The sequence below is a fragment of the Haliotis rufescens genome, unplaced genomic scaffold (assembly GCF_023055435.1).
Source record: "Haliotis rufescens isolate VD_foot unplaced genomic scaffold, xgHalRufe1.0.p SCAF_6, whole genome shotgun sequence".
NCBI lineage: Eukaryota > Metazoa > Mollusca > Gastropoda > Lepetellida > Haliotidae > Haliotis > Haliotis rufescens.
The window spans coordinates 60035727-60051435 of NW_025964334.1; the positions used below are offsets into that span (position 1 = coordinate 60035727).

General features: G+C 43.1%; 1 protein-coding gene across 2 annotated transcripts in view; it reads left to right on the forward strand.

Annotated features, from left to right (window-relative positions):
- Positions 1–570: 570 nt before the first annotated feature.
- Positions 571–15709, forward strand: part of LOC124119610 (kinesin-like protein KIF18A) — a 37015-nt gene continuing 21876 nt past the window's right edge. For both annotated transcript variants that reach the window (XM_048386111.1, XM_046482171.2), the window contains exons 1-9: positions 571–656; positions 4763–5160; positions 6175–6332; positions 8543–8647; positions 9299–9409; positions 10556–10753; positions 11760–11857; positions 14203–14278; positions 14426–14500. In XM_048386111.1, the coding sequence (XP_048242068.1) occupies positions 4791–5160; positions 6175–6332; positions 8543–8647; positions 9299–9409; positions 10556–10753; positions 11760–11857; positions 14203–14278; positions 14426–14500 (1191 nt within the window). In that variant the 5' untranslated portion in view covers positions 571–656; positions 4763–4790. The remainder of the gene's footprint in view (positions 657–4762; positions 5161–6174; positions 6333–8542; positions 8648–9298; positions 9410–10555; positions 10754–11759; positions 11858–14202; positions 14279–14425; positions 14501–15709) is intronic.

A 15709-nucleotide genomic window follows, 5' to 3' on the forward strand; every position in this document is an offset into this window, starting at 1 on the left:
GTTCTTAGACACATTTGACCTACATTTATTTCTTATATACCACGAACCATGAACTTCAACTGACTTTGGAGGGCTAATAAATGTGACCCGTGAAGATCCGGGGTAAAATAGGTATTCAGCAACCCATGTTTGCCGTAAAAGGCGACTAACGGGATCGGGTGGTCAGGCTCGCTGACTTGGTTGATGTCAGCGATACCAATTGCGTGGATCGATGCTCATGATGTAAATCACTGGATTGTCTGGTCCAGACTCGACTATTTACAGACCGCCGTCATATATATAGCTAGAATATTGCTGAGTGCTGCGTTAAACAACAAATAAGCAACCTAATAAATGGACCGTCCACGATTCACCCGGGAGTGCCATTCTAAAGCCATACATAACTGTGTGACGCATCTTTACTTTCACGCAAACTGAAAGTGCGGTAAATATAAAAACTAGGTTCTACCAGATATGAAGTCGTAACTCACACAACAGAACTCTTTATGGCGAACACTTGAAAAGTATTCGATCAAAGAGAAATCAAAGGGACGCAACTCTTGGGTTTTTCCAAAATGCCAAACAGATGGCGCTGATTTTTTCGACCAATGAAATGGCTTCTTTTATTGAAAGTGGGGATTTCAAACTGAAATGTTGACGTGTTTACCATACATGATGTAAGTTATTTAATGTTGTATACCTGTTGTTAGCGACTTTGCATGAAGTATATATGGGCCGTATATATTTATTGTTGCCATCACGTGATTGTGAAAACAATCGTGATCGTTCATAACAATGAACATGATAAGCCACCTTCACGAAATCGTGATTCAGTCGACACGATGCAGGCCTATCAGTGACTGGGGTCATCCGTATGTTTATCGGCTACATGGTACATTTTGTGATACAAGAACTGTGGTCATGATAGATGCATGGACGTACTTCTGCCCGTATCCCCCGCCAAAATATGTATGTATTGCCGCCCAATCCTTTTAATCATATATAATTTTAAGGGGGATACGGGCTGAAGTTTTACCCATGCTTTCTAAACTAGCCATGACATATGTCACATTTTCATTAATTAGCCTACAAAAAGTCAATACGCTTCAAAAAACTTTCATTGTTTTTGCCAGAATTGAGTGCCCATGACAAGGCTCCTCCCTGTTGGCTTGATTCCATCAGGATTAGGGAAGGATTATAAATGTGATTACAATAATTTATGCAATGTCTAACCATCAGCTATGTACCCATGTCCCCTATGTTATGATGATGAAATATCCAACAACAGCTGAAAGGTGATAACATTTATATTTGGTGTGCCACTTGGTATAAAAAGCATGAGTAGAAATGCATCGATCTTTATCTAACTTTTCAAGTTGATGGTTGCATACAGTAGACACATCTCGTAGACAGCCACCCCCTGTTGTACTCTCTCCATTACCACATCTACACACTTCCTTTACTGTTTAATAATTTATGTTGTATCTGAAACAATCAAGCAGAACTTAACGACCACCTCTGTGACTGAACATACATGTGTGAGCAATTAAGTTCTGGTATTTTCACCAATACTCATATACCCACACAATCAGTGTCCGAAATAACCATAACTGCCTGCCTGTCGTGGCTGGTTACTTTTCTGTCAGGCTTCAGGAATTTTTTCTAAATCTGCCTGATTGTCAGGCAGATAATTCTAAAATTACATAGTATTCAGTTGAATTATAACTCCTGGTGCAATCCAAAGCATTTAACTTTAAAGGGGCACTGATCTAACGGACTGGTTGTTGCCTTTGTTATTGTTTTCCCCCCGTGAGTACCCGGATGATACGCAACGCAACTGAGCGTGACCAGAGACTGGGGTACCGTCTGCAAGGACAGCTTAATAAACTTGGAGGCTGGAGGCAATACTTGTTTTACGCATTTTTGAACACTGATTGGTTAACTGTGATCTATAAAGATTTCGACAAAGGGCGCATGTTAATTCATTTCTTCAGCCTAAACAAACAGACTCATTTGGAAATACCCCAGATGGTTATAGTTTAATACTAAAAACAGTATCCATGCAGTGAAAGCATTTTCGGATTTTGGCTTGCGTCGATACTACGATTACTACTCCCTTGTTGTCATCCACGTTTTCTCGTATAACCCTACACTTGTGTATTTGTCGTCATTCACTTGATGCTCAGTTAATGAATTTATTACAGGTACAATTAGTGGTAGCACCACTTATATTACCTGACAAAGGTTCCCATTTGGCATTTATTGTGTCTGGGGTAATTATTCAATCAAAATCCAGGTTTGAAGTGAGGTGAAATGTGTGTTATGTAATATGCACGTGGCAGCCCAGCAAGAGATGAATGATCAGTTGATTTACTTTTTTTTGTAAATCAACGGATCGTTCCTAGTCATCAAAGGATTAACAGAAAATACGTTGATTGATTAATCACTGTTATCTTGCACAGTGGATATGTCAAAAGTGAGTGTTTACATGTCTAGGTTTACTAAAACAAAGGGAATACACTCATATCATGGCGCGAAGTGCCGATGTAAAAACAACATACTTTGTTCAAAGGGTTAACTGATAATACGTTGATTGATTGATCATTGTTATCTATCACTCAATGGAATTTTTAGGAACCGTGGACGCTATGAAAATAGTTGTCACGTGGGCTTTCTCAGCCGACCACTGAGACTTGACACTTATGTAAAACACCTGAAACAATCCAAGCGATCAGTTGAGAAACGAACACGGGTTATAATATCCCGAAACGATATATATCTTTTAAAATATTTGACACATGACATCGAATAAGTTTCTTTGTACAGCTGCAGACGAGTGGGATATTGTTCCTTTGTGTGGATATTCACGGATACATTCTTCGAACAAGGAAGCTGCCTAAACCTTATACACATAAATTTGGTAGGTTGTAATTATGATATCTGCATTTTGTTTTCCTTCATTTGAACCGATTCGTTCTTGTTTCTCTACGTCTTGGTTGGGAAATTCTTCAATGCGCGATAGACGTTGTTGTCACAGGTCTTTTCCTTTGTAAGCGTGTATATATTACCGTCAATTTGTAAAATGTGATTCTCTCAGGCAATTTATAAAATGTGTAAATATTTTAGTCATTTTGACTAAAAAATCTGTCCAGATTGATCAAGACGATCAAAAGGGCCTACAAACATCACAACAGATTATTATGTAGGATTAAAAGCCAAACAACTTAGAAATGTACTTTTCAACGTTACATTTTCAGTCTCTTGGTGATGACATTAAACATCAAAATGTTAGGAATTCGTTGTCATAATAATACAGATGAAAATGTTTTTCAGTCACTTTGTAAAATAACTGAATATTTAGACGTTTAATAAATTTGTTACACATTTGACAGTAAAAAAATATAGACACTATAAAAAAAGCATATGCTCAGGTGAAATATATACTTTGTGTTGCAAGTCAAAATAGTGTAAACGAAAATCGCAAAATTACCAAGCAAGTGACTTATCAAAACTTCGTCACCATTACCGATGCTACTCACAAAGATACCTACATTTCCTTATTATCTCGAAAACTGTATTTCATTTTGTTGATCAATGTGACCATACGCCCTTATTACTATCCATAAAAGTGACTAATCCGCTTACGAATGGCGCAGCAGAGGTCGCGAACTAGTCTAGATTTCTGCTATACATCCAGGTATTTACTGGGAAAAAACAATAATAAAGGCAACAACCAGTCCCGGGGAATTGCGTTAGATCAGTGCCCCTTTAAGTCCAATTTTAAGATCCATCATTCTATGTGTTATGTTTATTAACAGCTAGAAAGAATATCCTTTACTGTGGCTTTAGTCTGAAGTCAAGAAAATTTCCCAGTAGACTTTACTGATAAAAGTACATGTACATTTACACAGGGTGTTCCTTGACTTATAGTTATAGTCTCAGTGTCTGTCATACAGACCCTGAAACAAATATGCAATACAGCCCATACAAGTCTATCATTTTTAGCAAATCTAGGATGCCATCAATACTGCAGTATTTGAAAATGAAGAAAGTCTTTGGGCTTCTTTTTATTATGTCTTACAACTATAATTTAACAACTGTTTTTTTTTCTGTAAAATATATCCTTTTCAGAGACTTAACTTACAAAAGTGGGGCCCTGGACCCCCAATGATTCATTTTAAGGGTCCTTGCAGGCAATATGAGGGTCCTTGCAGGCAATATGAGGGTCCTTGCAGGCAATATGAGGGTCCTGTCAAGTATTGTGTTGGTGTACTGTACTGTTCGTTTTGATAATTACCTTGGAGTTGGAGCCTGGAATGAATCAATGATCATATGAACAGTGGTCCTGATTGATGGATGAAACGACAGACACCCATTACTGGTCTTAATTCACTTATTTGCCTGTCAGGAGCACTTAGTTAAGAATCCTAGATACAACCCTGGGTGCCAATGTTCAAAGTGATCTTAGCGCTAAGGTGATCTTAACTCCAATACCTTAACACAGACTTACGACAGTCGTAGTGCTAAGGTGATCTTAACTCCAATACCTTAATACAGACTTACAACAGTCGTAGTGCTAAGGTGATCGTAACTCCCATACCTTAACACAGACTTACGACAGTCGTAGTGCTAAGGTGATCGTAACTCCCATACCTTAACACAGACTTACAACAGTCGTAGTGCTAAGGTTGTTTGGTACAACATCACCCTGATGTATAGTCTGTGTACCCATGGTCGTTTATGGGATATTGGAGATGTGTGTATTCATCAGTGTTCACGTTAGATTGCAGCCATAGAGGACACATTAGAAGATGACAGTGGGTCGGCCTCGGAGTGACCGAAGTATGGCGGGATCAGAACGTAACCATGTTAACGCTACAAAGTCCAGCAATGTCAAAGTTGTTGTCAGAATTAGGCCAGAAAATGCTGCAGAGAAGGTCGGTCCATTTGAAGTTGTTGTGAGGGACATGAATGAACATGTGTTGGCCTTTGACCCGAAGGAGAGCAACTCACCTGTCCGCGGATTCCGCAGACAACCGAGAGACATCCGGAAACGTCGGAATAAAGATTTGAAGTTTGCCTTTGACTTTGTGTTTGGTCCATGTACGACCAACGCGGAGGTGTACGAGCACACGACGAAAGGGATCCTTGATGGACTGCTGGAGGGCTACAACTGCTCAGGTAGACATTTGGACTTACATTGCTGTACTTAACAATTCTAGTCAACTTCATGAATGTGACTATCCCATAAATACATCCCTACCTCCATCAGTTTTTGAGCCTGTAGTTTTAACATGATTAATCTGTCAACATTTGTGACCAACCATGAGATAGGGACCTTATTGGTGAAAAATCACAATTTGTCCTATCATTATGGAACATAAAAGTTCACAATCTTCAGTTCAGTCAATATATGTGACCAACCATGAGATAAGGGACCTCATTGGTGAAAAATCACAATTTGTCCTATCATTATGGAACACAAAAGTTCACAATCTTCAGTTCAGTCAATATATGTGACCAACCATGAGATAAGGGACCTCATTGGTGAAAAATCACAATTTGTCCTATCATTATGGAACACAAAAGTTCACAATCTTCAGTTCAGTCAATATTTGTGATCAACCATGAGATAAGGGACCTCATTGGTGAAAAATCACAATTTGTCCTATCATTATGGAACACAAAAGTTCACAATCTTCAGTTCAGTCAATATTTGTGATCAACCATGAGATATGAGACCCTATGAGCATGACGAGTGAAAGATCACAATTTCATCTTGATGTATTTTAAACTACAGTATAATAGAAACACGAAAATGCAATTACCGAGCTTCAATACATTTTTATTACAGAGATACATGGCATCAAACACTTGCACTCATTTTCTGCAATTTCCCATTTTCAGACGATAACTGTTTATGTAATGATTGCAGTTTTTAGATATAATGTCAGATTTATTGAATGTAGACATGTCTGCTGAAAAGATACGAAATAATGTTTTTGTTACAATTCAAACTAACGGGGAAAAATAACCTATTTTTGTACAGTCCGCACATGTCACTTCACAGTTGTATCCATACACCCATTAGGCCTCTTTTCTCGGAGCACCTTTAGAATACAGTACCACAACTTCTCATGGGGGGATCCAAGGGCTAAGGATAGAGTGTCATGTGTGTATGTTGGTGTGTTTCAGTGTTTGCCTATGGGGCTACAGGGGCCGGTAAGACACACACCATGCTGGGGAGTGAGACCCGCCCCGGGGTCATGTACCATACAATGATTGACCTGTACGAGAGGATCGCTAACCTTAAGGATGAGAAGACATGTGATGTGGCCATCTCCTATCTTGAGGTATGGAAATGGATATGAACACCTTCTGTTTCGATTACATTAGTACAGAACTATGTGGTACGTATTGAGTTCAGTGAGGGACAGTTCTTTTCATTGTGTTTGTCTTCCAGAAAACACTTAAATTTTGCTTTATTTATGTGACACTATATATTCAGCGTTGGAAATTGGCACTAGTCCTGTAGTCCTTGCCAAACTGCCCAATAGTTAAGGTGTCATAAGGACTGGTAGAAATTTGCCATTTTTAAGGGTTTTTCTATATGTTATCATTATTAGGTCTGGTGGACTGAAACTGTTAGTTTCTACCGCTGATATTCCTGCAGGTATTGGTGCAGAATATATTATATTCCTGCAGGTGTGGTGCAGAATATATTATATTCCTGCAGGTGTGGAGCAGAGTATATTATATTCCTGCAGGTGTGGTGTAGTCTATACTATATTCCTGCAGGTGTGGTGCAGAATATATTATATTCCTGCAGGTGTGGTGCAGAATATATTATATTCCTGCAGGTGTGGTGCAGAATATATTATATTCCTGCAGGTGTGGTGCAGAATATATTATATTCCTGCAGGTGTGGTGTAGAATATATTATATTTCTGCAGGTGTGGTGCAGAATATATTATATACCCGCAGGTGTGGTGTAGTCTATACTATATTCCTGCAGGTGTGGTGCAGCATACGTTATATTCCGGCAGGTGTGGTGTAGTCTATACTATATTCCTGCAGGTGTGGTGCAGCATAAACTATATTCCTGCAGGTGTGGTGCAGCATATACTGCATTCCTGCAGGTGTAGTGCAGCATACGTTATATTCCTGCAGGTGTAGTGCAGCAAATGTTATATTCCTGCAGGTGTGGTGCAGCCTATACTGTATTCCTGCAGGTGTGGTGCAGTATATACTATATTCCTGCAGGTGTGGTGCAGAATATATTATATTCCTGCAGGTGTGGTGCAGAATATATTATATTCCTGCAGGTGTGGTGTAGTCTATACTATATTCATGCAGGTGTGGTGCAGTCTATACTATATTCCTGCAGGTGTGGTGCAGAATATATTATATTCCAGCAGGTGTGGTGTAGTCTATACTATATTCCTGCAGGTGTGGTGCAGCATACATTATATTCCGGCAGGTGTGATGTAGTCTATACTATATTCCTGCAGGTGTGGTGCAGCATAAACTATATTCCGGCAGGTGTGGTGCAGCATATACTGTATTCCTGCAGGTGTAGTGCAGCATACGTTATATTCCTGCAGGTGTAGTGCAGCAAATGTTATATTCCTGCAGGTGTGGTGCAGCCTATACTGTATTCCTGCAGGTGTGGTGCAGTATATACTATATTCCTGCAGGTGTGGTGCAGCCTATACTATATTAGTGCAGGTGTGGTGCAGCATATACTGTATTCCTGCAGGTGTGGTGCAGTATATTATATTCCTGCAGGTGTGGTGCAGCATATACTGTATTCCTGCAGGTGTGGTGCAGTATATACTGTATTCCTGCAGGTGTGGTTCAGCCTATGCTATATTAGTGCAGGTGTGATGCAGCCTATACTAGATTTCTGCAGGTGTGGTGCAGCCTATACAATATTTCTGCAGGTTTTGATACAGAGTTTATATGTTTACTTGGTTGACTGGCATTAAAGAAGTTCAAAGACAATAAAATAATTGAACCAACAACAGTTCACTGATTGGTATGCAGAGAAGGTGTCAACAAGCTTGACACGAGTGGGTGGAACTTTTGACTCAAGCAGTGATAACTCTCCGGATGCCCATTGTGTAATTCCTATTCTTGAACTGACATTGTTATACACTTGTTACAACTGCTGCTCAATAAACCAGGTTTGTGTTGATATTGAAGTTGGTATCTCCGCTATCCAAAGTGTGCAGTGAGTCTTATTGTTGGATAGTCATTTGGAGACATAAATGTGAAGTTAATTAATGCCAGTAAAGACCGCTCACGTTTTTCGCATTTTATTCACGCTCGCGTTAACATGGTTAATTTCAAGATTTACAGTACTATATTCCTGCACATGTTGATGCATTATATAGTTCATGCAGGTGTGATGCATCATATTCCATTTTCCTGCAGGTGTGATGCATCATATTTCATTTTCCTGCAGGTGTTGATGCGTCATATTCCATTTTCCTGCAGGTGTTGATGCATCATATTTCATTTTCCTGCAGGTGTTGATGCGTCCTATTCCATTTTCTTGCAGGTGTACAATGAACAGATCCAAGACTTGCTGCTGCCACGGGGGAGTCTGCCAATCAGAGAGGACCCAAACACTGGTGTTATTGTGCCAGGACTCTCGCTGCACAAGGTACATATAAATCCCAGATGTGACAGTTTGCTACTGATGTGGCACTTGTGTGACAGTTTGCTGCTGATGTGACACACGTGTGAGAATTTCTGCTGATGTGACACATGTGTGAGAGTTGCTGCTGATGTGACACACGTGTGAGAGTTGCTGCTGATGTGATACTTGTGTGAGTTGTTGCTGATGTGATACTTGTGAGAGTTGCTGGTGATGTGACACACATGTGTGAGAGTTGCTGCTTATGTGACACACGTGTGAGAGTTGCTGCTGATGTGACACACATGTGTGGGAGTTGCTGCTGTTGTGACACGTGTGAGAGTTGCTGGTGATGTGACACATGTGTGAGAGTTGCTGGTGATGTGACACGTGTGTGAGTTGCTGGTGATGTGACACGGTGAGAGTTGCTGCTGATGTGACACACGTGTGAGAGTTGCTGCTGGTGTGACACACGTGTGAGAGTTGCTGCTGATGTGACCCATGTGTGAAAGTTGCTGGTGATGTGACACACGTGTGAGAGTTGCTGCTGATGTGACACACAGGTGAGAGTTGCTGCTGGTGTGACACACGTGTGAGAGTTACTGCTGATGTGACACATGTGTGAGAGTTGCTGCTGATGTGACACACGTGTGAGAGTTGCTGCTGTTCTGCTTGCAGCCGAAGAATGCAGAGGAGCTCCTGTACATGCTCCAGTTCGGCAACAAGAACAGATCCCAGCACCCGACTGATGCCAACGCTGAGTCGTCACGGTCTCACGCTGTCTTCCAGGTAACTGCACTTCACTATCTTTGGGCATACCACATTCACCCTTGGGAACTTGACAATGCATGTCTACATGTAAAATATACCACAAGAGAATACTGTCAATTAAACTTTCGGGATTTGTAAGTTAGCATGGGGTTCTTATGAAGATTACTTGCTGATAGGTAAAGGAGTTGTTCAGTGGACCCTTGCTAGAATGGGACGTTTAATAAGCGGAATATGGAAGGTGTGCTTGTCATGAAGAGACAGGGTGTCCTGGGCATGGTCCTTGAGAGAAGTGGCTGATAGTTCCCAGCCTTGGAAAACTTCTGCTGGGACATGAGGGCAGTCTCGTCTAGAGCATAGCTAGAGACAAAAGAGTGAGTCTTGGATGTCTCTCCATGGAGGGAAGAAGAAGACCAAGATGAAGATGCAAGAGCAGACATGGGTTAAGGGAGCACCTCTATAAAAGCCAACCATGGGATTTAGTCTGTCATACAGACCCTGAAACAAATATATCGAATAAAGCCCATGCAAGTGTATAATGTTTGGCAAGTCTAGATTACTGCAGTATCTGAAAATGAAGACTCTTTGGGCTCCTTTTTATTATATTATATAACTATAATTTTACAACTGTTTTTTCTGTGAAGTGTGTTCATTTCAGAGACTAGATGTTAGTCTATCTGGGATTCTGACGGGGATATTTCCTGTTATTTGTAGCCACCATCAAGTGCGATATATTAATAAACCAGCAAGAATGTGTAGTAAGACATGAAGTCACAAACCATTAGAATTATATAAATTGAAAATGAACAAGAAACAAGCAAAAGGATGCTGGTATATTGCTGGAGCATTTTATATTCACAACAAGCAGTAATGTGAAGATACACGACGTCATCACTTCCGTGGTCACTTGCATGGGCACTGTGAGATAGTATTATCCACACAACTAGTTGGAACATCTTCTTCAGCTGGACCTCACACAGCTTTGTCTTTCTGTCAAAAATTGCAGAAGATGCATTTAGGAGTATGTAGGATAAGTATAAAAGTGTAAAAATATATTTAGATTTTACTAGGTTTAACTTTTGCATTTTTTCCATTTGACATGTTTGAAAAACAACTCTCTATGTTAAATTTGTTTAATTTATTTTTTTCTAAATTTTCTTTGTGCAGGTATTTGTGCGACAGAAAGACCGCACCGCTAACATATCTGCTGAGGTGAAGGTGGCCAAGATGTGTTTAGTTGACCTGGCAGGGTCCGAAAGGGCCACAGTCACCAAGAACCGAGGGGCTAGATTCAGAGAGGGAGCCAACATCAACAGGTCTCTCCTGGCACTTGGCAATGTCATCAATGCTCTCGCGGAGAACAAGGTTAGCCCTAGATGTGGCATAAACTTCAACATTTTAGGATTGATTTTTTCACTGTCCATCTTAACCATGGTAATGTAAATCAATGTAAATGCTTCTGTGACAGTTTAATATCAATATTCATACATTTTTATCTGTACAGTATCAACATATATATCTTATTGATGCATTGATATTGCGATATACGATGACATCCTTGGGTAGTCAGTCCATTCACCGAATAGCAGGATTAAAGGAACTTTCACTTGCTGTGTGATGGACTGGCAGCTGAGTGTTAGTATCAGGTTTTTGTTTGTACCGGATTCCACCCGTGAAGATTCGGTGTAGAATAGGTCTTCAGCAATCCATGCTTGCCGTAAAAGGTGACTACGCTTGTCGTAAGAGACGACTAACGGGATCGGGTGGTCAGGCTCGTTGACTTGGTTGATGCATGTCATCGATCCCAATTGCGTGGATCGATGCTCATGATGCCAATCACTGGATTGTCTGGCCAAGACTCGATTATTTACAGATCGCCGTCATATAGCTGGCATATTGCTGAGTGCAGCGTTAAACAACAAACAAGCAAACAAAAGTACTGGATTCCTTCTCCTGAAATAGGTTATTTGTCATCATACTGGACCACATTCACAGATGCTCTCATCATCAACCACTGGTTTTCGTGCTTCAGCCTTGACTTGCATACCAACTCAGTTATGTCAGAAATTGAGTGTACCCACCTTTATGAGACAAGGGAGTAAAAGGTCCAGTTTCCACCATTGCCGAACTAGGCTGGAATTGAGGGTGTTGATTATAGCACCACCAGCTATGTCCCCTCCATGACTCTCCTATTGACCAGTCAGAGTCCTCCACTCGGGAAGATGAGTGTACAAGATTCACCAACTACTTTCAAGCGAGCCTGATTAACATGCTCATTTTCATGTTCAGAAAATATGAACCGGGTTCCTCCACTCATTCATTCTCTGTTACTGACAAATGAACCTCACTGTTTATAACTTATGTGTTTCAGAACAAGGGCCACATTCCGTACCGAGACAGCAAGTTGACCCGGCTCCTGAAGGACTCGCTGGGAGGCAACTGTCGAACTGTCATGATTGCCGCAGTCAGGTAGGGAGGACAGCCCCACTGTCTTACAGCAGTCAGGTAGGGAGCACATCCCTACCCACCCCACTGTCTTACAGCAGTCAGGTAGGGAGAACACCCCCACCCACCCCACTGTCTTACAGCAGTCAGGTAGAGGGAACACCCCCACCCACCCCACTGTCTTACAGCAGTCAGGTAGGGAGAACACCCCACCCACCCCACTGTCTTACAGCAGTCAGGTAGGGAGAACATCCCTACCCACCCCACTGTCTTACAGCAGTCAGGTAGGGAGAACACCCCCACCCACCCCACTGTCTTACAGCAGTCAGGTAGGGAGGACACCCCTACCCACCCCACTGTCTTACAGCAGTCAGGTAGGGAGAACACCCCACCCACCCCACTGTCTTACAGCAGTCAGGTAGGGAGAACACCCCCACCCACCCCACTGTCTTGCAGCAGTCAGGTAGAGGGAACACCCCCACCCACCCCACTGTCTTACAGCAGTCAGGTAGGGAGAACACCCCCACCCACCCCACTGTCTTTCAGCAGTCAGGTAGGGAGAACACCTCAACCCACCCCACTGTCTTACAGCAGTCAGGTAGGGAGAACACCCCTACCCACCCCACTGTCTTACAGCAGTCAGGTAGGGAGAACACCCCCACCCACCCCACTGTCTTACAGCAGTCAGGTAGGGAGAACACCCTACCCACCCCACTGTCTTACAGCAGTCAGGTAGGGAGGACACCCCCACCCACCCCACTGTCTTGCAGCAGTCAGGTAGGGAGAACACCCTACCCACCCCACTGTCTTGCAGCAGTCAGGTAGAGGGAACACCCCAACCCACCCCACTGTCTTGCAGCAGTCAGGTAGGGAGAACACCCTACCCACCCCACTGTCTTGCAGCAGTCAGGTAGGGAGAACACCCCTACCCACCCCACTGTCTTGCAGCAGTCAGGTAGGGAGAACACCCCACCCCACTGTCTTGCAGCAGTCAGGTAGGGAGAACACCCCTACCCACCCCACTGTCTTACAGCAGTCAGGTAGGGAGGACACCACCCCCACCCCACTGTCTTGCAGCAGTCAGGTAGGGAGAACACCCCTACCCACCCCACTGTCTTACAGCAGTCAGGTAGGGAGAACATCCCACCCCACCCCACTGTCTTGCAGCAGTCAGGTAGGGAGAACACCCCTACCCACCCCACTGTCTTACAGCAGTCAGGTAGGGAGAACATCCCACCCCACCCCACTGTCTTGCAGCAGTCAGGTAGGGAGAACACCCCTACCCACCCCACTGTCTTACAGCAGTCAGGTAGGGAGAACACCTCAACCCACCCCACTGTCTTACAGCAGAGGTAGGGAGAACAACCCTACCCACCCCACTGTCTTGCAGCAGTCAGGTAGGGAGAACACCCCTACCCACCCCACTGTCTTACAGCAGTCAGGTAGGGAGAACACCCCACCCCACTGTCTTGCAGCAGTCAGGTAGGGAGAACACCCCTACCCACCCCACTGTCTTACAGCAGTCAGGTAGGGAGAACACCTCAACCCACCCCACTGTCTTACAGCTGTCAGGTAGGGAGAACACCCCTACCCACCCCACTGTCTTACAGCAGTCAGGTAGGGAGAACATCCCACCCCACCCCACTGTCTTGCAGCAGTCAGGTAGGGAGAACACCCCACCCCACTGTCTTGCAGCAGTCAGGTAGGGAGAACACCCCTACCCACCCCACTGTCTTACAGCAGTCAGGTAGGGAGGACACCACCCCCACCCCACTGTCTTGCAGCAGTCAGGTAGGGAGGACACCCCTACCCACCCCACTGTCTTACAGCAGTCAGGTAGGGAGAACATCCCACCCCACCCCACTGTCTTGCAGCAGTCAGGTAGGGAGAACACCCCTACCCACCCCACTGTCTTACAGCAGTCAGGTAGGGAGAACATCCCACCCCACCACACTGTCTTGCAGCAGTCAGGTAGGGAGAACACCCCTACCCACCCCACTGTCTTACAGCAGTCAGGTAGGGAGAACATCCCACCCCACCCCACTGTCTTGCAGCAGTCAGGTAGGGAGAACACCCCTACCCACCCCACTGTCTTACAGCAGTCAGGTAGGGAGGACACCCCAACCCACCCCACTGTCTTACAGCAGTCAGGTAGGGAGGACACCCCCACCCACCCCACTGTCTTGCAGCAGTCAGGTAGGGAGGACACCATCGTCCAACCCCAGTCAAAATATTAGTTATATACAAGTTACAGGAGTAATTGTATTGTTGCCAAATGAAAAGTTGTATCTGAATATGAGTATCAGGCAAGTGGCCTGAACGTGACAGAATCTAGTTGTTTTATTGACATCCTGTTTCTGTTGTCTTAGTCCTTCCAGCATGTCGTATGAAGACACCTACAACACCCTCAAGTATGCCGACAGGGCCAAGCACATCCGGGCCATGGTGAGTAGACCACAGGAACAACATACTTCCTGTAGATTTTCTTTAATTTGGGGAAATATAAATTGTTGTTGAAACATTGGGTCATCAAGTCCACCCATCCACCCACTCTCACTCACTAGATCACTTATATGTCTGTCTGTTTCCCAGCTGAAGAAGAACATCCTGAATGTGGACTTCCACGTGTCCCGGTACGGCCAGATTGTGGAGGACTTGCGGAAAGAGGTGAGATCAGCTAATACCTGCTTTCATTTAGAGTCGCCTCCCTTAGCTGTAACAGGATCCACTGATTATGGCCTGTCCCCATTGTGATCCTTGTTATGTCAGAACCACAACCATATTTCACCAAAGTGAACATCTATGACCTGACCTCCCAAATGAAAGTGTCCTGCAGTGATGTTGCTGATGTTGCACTGATGTGTTCATAGAAGCAGAGATTCATTGATTCAGCTTTATTGGATGTGCGCAAAAATTCTGTATCATACCTTTACATATGATTATATATATATATATATGAGACTGCTGTTGGAAGCGAAAGAATACATGCTGGTCAAGTAACAAAAATGGCGCTTTGCGAAAAGAACTGTCTCAATTGACGAGTTAAAGAGAAATTTACAGTTTATAACGAGACATTTCAAGAGAATAACAAATGACATGAAGCGATATTTACTCCATAAATGACCACCCGTCATTATTTTGCCTTGTCAATGTGACACTAACGTAAAAAAGTTGTCAACAGTTTGTAAACGGACCAGACTCTTACGGTAAAGGGGGACAATTTGAGGGGAGGTCACTCTATCATGACAATAGTTCTGTTAAAAGGGTTATGTTCACTGCAATGAACAACTTTCTCAACTTCAGAAAACTCACAATGAAGTATACAATAAATATAGAATACTAAACGAGCTCCCGTGTAATACCAATTTTATGAAACGAGTGAATAGTTCTGGTATCTGACGAGCAAATGCGAGTGAGATACCACAACTATTCACGAGTTTCATAAAATTGGTTTTACACGAGAGCGAGTTTAGTATTTTATTTATTACTTGTCATTTATAATGTTTTTATAATTATACTGTTGAGTGTAAATAGGCTGACACCTACACGATCCATGGCATAATCCAATTGAGTTTAACAGAATAATACTTCAAACACGTAAAAAGTTGAAACGTATGAATTTAATATCATACAATGGTCCACCTTTAGAATTCAGGCGTTCGTCCCACAAAATTATCGTAGTGCTAAGGCTGTCACAACTCACATAATTTAACTTCTAAGGGTAACGACTGTCGTTGCGCTAGAGTACGATCGTCTTGTGGAACGGGACCTTGCACCTCAAAGTTTACAATCATGTCACAATACCCGATGACGTAATTTGTTGAATTTTGTTGCAAGATCCATCGGCGAAACAATGCCATGTGACGTCACCCTAGC